General features: G+C 33.0%; 1 protein-coding gene across 2 annotated transcripts; it reads right to left on the bottom strand.

Annotated features, from left to right (window-relative positions):
- Positions 1-2,026: 2,026 nt before the first annotated feature.
- On the bottom strand, positions 2,027-5,688 carry LOC114403226 (serine/threonine-protein kinase WNK1-like). 2 transcript variants are annotated; one of them, XM_028366050.1, is made up of 8 exons: positions 5,343-5,688; positions 5,211-5,248; positions 4,773-5,000; positions 4,428-4,648; positions 4,081-4,238; positions 3,564-3,996; positions 3,255-3,458; positions 2,932-3,148 (listed from the first exon to the last, which is right to left on the bottom strand). In XM_028366050.1, the coding sequence occupies exons 1-8, from the start codon at positions 5,415-5,417 to the stop codon at positions 3,063-3,065; spliced, it is 1,443 nt and encodes a 480-aa protein (XP_028221851.1). In that variant the 5' UTR covers positions 5,418-5,688; the 3' UTR covers positions 2,932-3,062. The 2 variants fall into 2 exon arrangements, with proteins under 2 accessions (XP_028221850.1, XP_028221851.1); XM_028366049.1 differs by having other exon boundaries at positions 2,027-3,458; positions 5,343-5,684.
- Positions 5,689-7,922: the final 2,234 nt, after the last annotated feature.

Raw genomic sequence — 7,922 nt, 5'->3', positions numbered from 1 at the left:
TGGGCAGATTCAATATATATATATATGTGTGTGGATTATAATATAGTAATAAAAATTTGTCATAAAAATAAAAAATATATACTTAAAAATTTAAAAAACTCACACACCAGTACTTTGCAAGCAAAATAGAATTCCTCAATTAACCTTGGTAATAATTTGTTTTGTCTGCGAGAGAAAATCCTAGTCCAAACGAAATTCGATCGATTCTGGAACCTTGTTGTTGCATTAGTGTTAACTGTCCAAACCAAGAGATCTTGAAGTAAAAAATTTTACGTGGAAGAGATATGTTGAACTATTGGAGAATCATTTTAGCAATAGCTGGGGCTTTAATTTTCTCTAATACATTCACACGCTTGCTGTAATTAATGCGCACTGAAGCAGAACATCCCAGAGAAGTAGCAGGCGGGTTCCACCAAAGAGGTTTCCGAACATAAAATCTTTTATCATATCCTAGGCACTGTCCACTGCAGCTTCTAGCCTATTATTCGAGTAAATTAGTGGCATATCAACAAACACGATATGGATACTCCTTGGGTGAAAATTGGGACACTGTCACACTGATAGCAACAAATTCCAATTGAGGTTTGATATATCTTTATCCAACTATATATGTTTGTCCTCTGCAATCTAGTTAACTTGTAACCTAGTTTTTGGGATTACTTTTTAAGTCAACAAATTGTTTTAGGTAATTTTTTTTTACTGTAATGAGATTTAACTCTTTTGAGAGCATTAGTTTACAATAGACTTGGCAAACAAATTTTTCTACTGTTGTGTGAGAAAGAGTAATTATAAGGCAGTGTTTTACTCCATATATTTGTATTTCTCTTTTCAAAAAAACAAACCAAACACATAGAATAAATTTTTTTCTTTTAAAAAAAAAAAGATGAAAATAATTTTCTGTAGATTAAAAAAAACTTATAATTTCAAAAAGAAAAGAAACTCGAAATTAATAAGTTTATCATTACTTAAAAAGTTAAAAAAGTTAAACATTGGAGTTTTACATCTTATTTTTTTATATAATTATTAATATTATTGAAAACCAATTGAATAATAATTAATCTGTCATTAAATTTTGATAATTACTCAGTAAGAAAAAGCTATTCAAAAGTTCTACCTCGATTTCTTCGTAATATTATTATCTAAGAAAAATAACCATAAGTTACATTTATTACACAATTAAATAGCTTGCCAGTTCGTCGTTCCTTTGATGCAAGATTAATAAATTGGGTATATGACTTTTCATGATCAAGAAATTTCAGGAGACGAAAAATTAAAAATTACAAAATTTCACCGAAGAAAGTAAGCTGGAATGAGGTCATGAAGTGGACTGATTTCGAGCATCCTTAATAATTATATTAATAATAGTAGTCAGCAACTATATATCTTAGTTAACAGAAACATGGAATTTGATTCTTTAGGTGGGCCTTCTTCCACTTATTCTCGCTTTCTTTTTTTGTCCAATTAATTATTTAATCGATTGCCTTTAGAAAACAACCTCTTCATCTATGATTGAGTGAAAAAGCAAAGGGCCTCCGTGAGGCAGAGCAAAAAGTTCAGAAAGCACCCCATTCACCAACGCCCAGTCAGAACTGACATGCCAAATAATTTATGGTCCAAAAGAAATAATAATAATTGATTGCCTTGTCAACGTACCTTCAGCCCCATCCCTTATCAACTCAATTATTCTCATGCATATAACTATAATTAATTGAGTTTCCCCCTTTAGCACTAACTTTAACAGGATAATATCCACAATCTTGATGCAACCAGTGCATCAAATCAATGTGGCAACCTATTTAGTTGCTTTGTCCATAAACAGCTAAACGAGTGCCAGACAATTTCAATTTTGACTATGTTATTGGATTTGGTATAATCTCTTAATGGCATTGGCTTGCCAAATGGATGAATGTCCACGCGCTTTACTTGGACCCGCTAGCATATGGTTTAATTGTAGATTTGACCCAGTTGCTACTCTCAATTATTGCATATCTATTCAGGGAGGAAAAAAACAAATAAAGCAGGCAACTTAACACGCTAAGGTCTATCAATACTTGTTTTCATAACGTGGGAGATACAAATTGCATCATACAATAAACTTGGACAGATTTACATAGACTCTACTACTTTCATATTTTACATGCCTCAATTATCAAATTCACGATCACTAACATCCGTAACCAAAATCTGATTTTCTTTTCCCTAGATAAATAAACACTCAAGTGTATGTTGATGCCTTTGTGGTGGTGGTGGTGGGGGGATTATAGCTAGTGGCTACCGATTTCCATGTGGGTAAATTGAAAATCCTATGAAAAATAAGGAGGGATTTAGAAATCAGATAGCCTCTATGGGGAGTATATATAATCTACAAAAGAATCCAATGAGTGTCTCACAAAATTATATATCAACAGCATCAACTGGGAGAGAAACTGTCCTGTGCAAAGAGTGTGGCAGCAATGAGCCTGTATAAAAACTCTTTGCAGTAACCATACCTTCTCCAGGGGATTCAATCGCCTCACAATTTTGGGCCCTTTGGGTGTCCGAATTGGGGCTGCTTTCATGGACATGAGGGTGGCTACTGGAATCACAATTCCACTTAGTAGTAATGGGTTTCAACCGAGTCCCATTGTTGCCTCCTTTTAATGTTTCTGTCAGTGAAGGTGACAAAAAGCCATTTTCTGTTCTGTGCTCACTGTTACTACTATGTGAGCATTGCCCAAACTGTCCATCCTTATGATCCCTTAACTCCATTTGGTACTTGGCTCTGAGCCATCTGAGTTCCTTTTGAATCTCTTTCTCATAGTCATCCTCAAGGTCGCAATAGGTCGATCGGATAGTAGAGAAATCATGACTTCCTGATAAATTTCTTAGAGAGTTTGCTGCATTGGGGGAAAACTTTTTTTCCCAAACATCCTGTGCTTTGTCTTTAGCCAGAATCGGTTTATCTAATTGCTCATATTGTTCGTCAGAATGGCTTTGATCAGACTCTACCGGACTCAGTTCACGACTTTCATGCTGATTCCATAACTCCTGATACTGCAAGCTGTCTAATTGGCTTGATACGTTCAGATCCCCTCTAGCATGATTGTCATACTCTTCAGATTGGAAGGTAATCTCCCCAAACCGCCCATGCATTGAAGCACATCCATGCCTACAACACTCAAGAAGTTGCAAGTTCTTGTTACCTGGATTGTTTGAAAGAAAATCCAGAAAAGAACCGCTAGAAGTATGATTAGACACACAATTGTGACAGAAACCTTCATTAGCATAACGAGGAGTCTCATCAATTCCTGGTCCTGGTCTCCATTCAGGTACCAAGGACGCAATTTCCCCATCTATCATATCTGCTATTCTGGTAACATCCTGATCAGTCATGTCCAGCTCTGCAACCATTTCAGTTGCCACACTTATTGCCGTGTCCAGCTCTATGTCAAATGGGAAATAAATATTTCGGATGCGACCTGTGACAATTAAAGTCATACTTTTAAGGTTGCATTCCATAATGAAAAAATAAACAAATCACAGCTTTAAAAAGACAGAACAAAAAGTGGCATCCAAATCCCTACCTTCTTTATCAGCAATTCTTAGTCTCAAAAAGATGCCACCATCATCTTTCCTCTTGCCCTTGATGCTTATGTCGACATCTTCAGAGGGTTCGTCATCATCATGGTACTCAAAAAGTTCAATTCCACTAGGTTCGATCTCAGCTGGATGAGGACCCCAGTCTCCTTCATACCCAAAGCCATTTGAGTATTCATTACTGAAGTTGCTATAGCTTCGATGAAGATCAAAGAATGGCTGCCTCATGAGAGAACCAAATTCATCCAGTTCTCCATTTTCAACAGTTTTCAAATCATATTCATAATCATCAATTTGAAGAAATGGATCATTTAGAAGCTCTCTTGCAGAAAGCCTTAGAGACACTGTGACCAAGCATTTTTCAACAAATTGTCGCACTTCTGGATCCTTCACTCTATACAAAGCATCTGGCTTTTTCCCCTGGAGACAAAAAACACCAATGAAATTCCACCACCACAGAAAAATCCCTTATCAACAAGACATAGAGAAAGGGAACAAACTTACAGAAATAACTTTCTTGTAGATTTGAGCCGGATGAGTACATTCACTATAAGGATATTCAAATGTGACCATCTCTAATATGCACATCCCAAAGGAATATATGTCAACTAACTCATTATATGCCTCTTCATATACTTCTGGGGCCATGAACTCGGGCGTCCCTGGGAAAATACAAGAGACACAGATGAAGCCCCAACTAGAATCATCGATCTTTGTTATTACTAAATCATTTTAGAAAAAAAGGCTTCAACTAAAGTGATTAGGTGAACAAATTGTTAATGGATTCTGAGCTGGCCACATCTTTTCCTGATACCTTTTATATGATATTTGGTGAAATTAAATAAACATACCTACACAATGAGCAGCATGAGATTTCCGGAGAATTGCTGCCAAACCAAGATCCCCAATCTTCACTTCCCCTTGGTTTCCATTGACAAAAATATTATCACATTTTAGATCTCTATGGATCACAGGCGGGTCGTGACTGTGAAGATAGAGAAGTCCGCTCAAGATCTGTCTACACCAATGCTTCACTGCTCTGATGTTAACTCTCTTGTGCTTTAGCCTATACCTATTTCACAATTAAAACAAGTGAAGATCAGAAAGAAGAAGAAACAATTCAACTATACAAGATCTAAAATGCACAAAAATGAATGGTGGACAGAAAATAATGTAGTTGCAACTAAAGAACTTACTGCCTAAGTGTACCGGATGTGAACATTTCAGTCACGAAGTTGATGTTCCTATTAGCAGTATCGACCCAAGAAGTGTAGAACTTCATAATGTTTCTGTGCTTCAATGTTTTCAGGAGATGAATTTCACAGTAAAGCCTTTCAAGATCTTCAGGGCTTTGCAGGAAATCATACAACTTGACCTGGTTCCAAGCAACTTCAATCCCTTGATACTCATCGAATGCTCTATATCTGCATCAATTAAGAACCCAAGCCACAAAAAAAAAAAAAAAACAAATTTATCAGATACCCTTTTCTACAAACTCAAAGAAAAACATAGAGAAACTCAATTTCTAAGCAAATCAGTACTAGGCAAGAAATATAATAACCAAAAAGAGTCCAAATTTAAGAAAAAGGAGAAACGGTTATGATAAATGAAATAGGAAGAGTTTGTAAGCATACACTGTCTTTGAAGCTCCTTTGCCAAGGATTTCATTGTACTGCAAGAAACATGGAAAAAACAACATCATGATGAAACTGAGGGAAAAGAAGAACCCGAAGGAGAGATGAAGAGAGAAAGAGAGAGTAGTATACTCTGCCATATCTTCCAGTTGGATCAACTTCAACAAACTCAGACTCATCTGGTTCAAGGTGTGTGACCCCATTCATCCTCTGAATTTGCTCGCTTTTTTCCTATGATATGATGATATGAATAGATTTCTCTCCTATGTTCTTCCTCTTTTGTTATGACACACGAACACAACCCGAAAGGGAGGAAGAGGGGGGAATAACATTTATTTATTTTTAAAAATAATGCTTTTTCCGCAACCTTTCGAGGAGATTTTTTAATAAAAAAAATACTCGTCAAATAATTCACGAGAAAGAGAATAAAAATAGAGAGAGTTAAACAGAAGTAGAAGGCAAAAACTGTGTCTCTGTGCCACAATTTTTTGAGAGGATACAAATCATATACAAACAGAGCAACCCAACCCATGACGGAACGTGACAAATAGGCAAGGAGAGAGACGTGCACAGTCATCACCAATGTTTTTTAATTTTTGATCCATCTATTAATTAAGCATTAAAATTACAATAACTATGAGATTAACCAATTGAATCTATGGAGCCATTTTCTGCCGTAACTTTATTCTTATAAAAACATTATTAATCACAACGCGTCAAACAAAAAAAAATCACAACGCGACAATCCAGCACAGACAGAGCTGGCCTGTAAAGTAAAATGTTATGTGAGAAAGAAAAACAACGCCGCGGTCCGTACGACCTACGAGACTCATGCTCAAAACCGAACTGCCACAAAAATTAATTCGTAAGCTTCTTTTTTTCTTTATGCTAAAAAAATTGAAGCACCAACATTTGCTTTACTCGTGTAGGTGAAACTTTTAGGACACACGTTACAAACGCATGACTGATCTTATTAAATCTGAGTGTGTCATCTTCCAATTACCAATGTTAGAATGAATACACTTTTTCATGTAATATTTTGTGAAAAGTAAAAATTCAAGAATATTTTATCAATGTCGTTTGAGAGTTTTCCAACCAAATATCAAGCATGCGTACTTTATTAAACAATGTTTGCATTCAATAAAGTTCAATGCATGCTATTCGTTGTGTTAGACTAACCTGAATCAAAATTAAACCAATTAAGTTGACTAGGTTGGTTTGGGTAATTAAGTTTTTCATTACAAATCCAATCCAATGTTCCTTCATCACAGAAATAATAAAGGAAATGTTTTTGGAAATGTAAGTTGGACTTCTCTAAACAACAATCCAAACATTCGCTATATTTGGTCCGATTCTCAAATATATTTTTTTTTCAATCCTAACCTACCCAATAAACCAATGAATTAACTTTTAACTTTGGTTAATACACTTTAACATGAGAAAAATAATTATACATTAATAATGTAAAAAGTTTTATACTGTCATCCAATCATAACTAATTATGTATGATAAATTATTAACTTTTATGATTATTACTTTAAAAATCATATTAATAACAAATATTAATAAGACAATAACATAATTTTTTTATCCTACATGATCATTAAACTCTTTTAAAATTTTGTACTTTTTTCTATTCTTATTTTTTTTTTCTTCTCCATTCATTTTTTACTTTCTTGTGGTTTATCTTGTTACAAAGTGCCTTAATTTATTCATATCTATTATGTAATTCCTATAATATTCTAAGAAAAAAGATGATGATATATATATAAAATAATAACTATAAATAAATATTTAGTAATTAAAAAAGAAGACATGTTTTTATTTTGTATTAATATGAAATTAAAATTTATATAAATTTGACAATAATTAGAAATAAAAACTTAAAAAACTATAGTAAGTTATTCTTTTATCATAACCTATGCTCAATAAAATTGTCTTTAATTAATTTCCAAATATAAAATAAAAATAATGATATAATTGTTTGTATTTTATTTATCACACAAAAAATATTACAATAAAAATAATTATCATAATAATTATTGATGTTGAACTTTCATAAAAAGTAAAAACAATTAAAAAATATAGATCTTTATAATCGCACTATAACCTATCCATATTATAATGTACCAAAAAATATTAAACTATCAACAAGTTATTTATCAAAATAAAATTGAGTTTAATTTTTTTTAAAAATGTCTCAATTTAAGTCTCATAGATAAAAAAAAAGTTAATAAGAGAAAATATCTCATTAGAGATAATAAGTCAAGTTTTTATCAAATATTAATTATGGATAAAATCAATTGATATTTTACACTGATAATAAAAAAATTACACAAAGAAAGAAGATTTAATTTAGAATTGAATTTTGACATTTTTATTAGATGAATCTAATGAGTTATAAAAACAACAGTCAGAATCTAATGATAAACCAAATTTGACAAAAGCATCAGCCAATTTGTTATACTCTACACAGTCATTACAATTAACTTATATTCATATATTTAATTAGATGAATCTCCCGTTCGAAAGTTAAAGAATGTGTTTTTTTTTAAGTCAAGGAACAAATTCACAAAGGATATTACCAAGGATCAGATGCTCATCCAAGTATGAAAACATCGGCTCCATTTCTTGGCATTTGGTAATGGAACCATTAAATTTTAAATTAATAAGTTACAAATGAAATTGCATGCAATCAGGGACGAAGGGGGC

This window comes from Glycine soja, chromosome 20 (genome assembly GCF_004193775.1).
Source record: "Glycine soja cultivar W05 chromosome 20, ASM419377v2, whole genome shotgun sequence".
Taxonomy (NCBI): domain Eukaryota; kingdom Viridiplantae; phylum Streptophyta; class Magnoliopsida; order Fabales; family Fabaceae; genus Glycine; species Glycine soja.
Note: the sequence above shows the minus strand (reverse complement) of the source record. Positions and strands in the feature narration are given on the sequence as shown.

Excerpts from the sequence above, each read along its gene's own strand:
- LOC114403226 (XM_028366049.1), bottom strand. The coding sequence starts at position 5,417 with ATGAATGGGGTCACACACCTTGAACCAGATGAGTCTGAGTTTGTTGAA. Across the intron at positions 5,001-5,210 it reads AAAGGAGCTTCAAAGACAGT|ATATAGAGCATTCGATGAGT; the intron begins GTATGCTTACAA and ends TAATTGATGCAG. Across the intron at positions 4,649-4,772 it reads ACATCCGGTACACTTAGGCA|GTATAGGCTAAAGCACAAGA; the intron begins GTAAGTTCTTTA and ends ATTGTGAAATAG.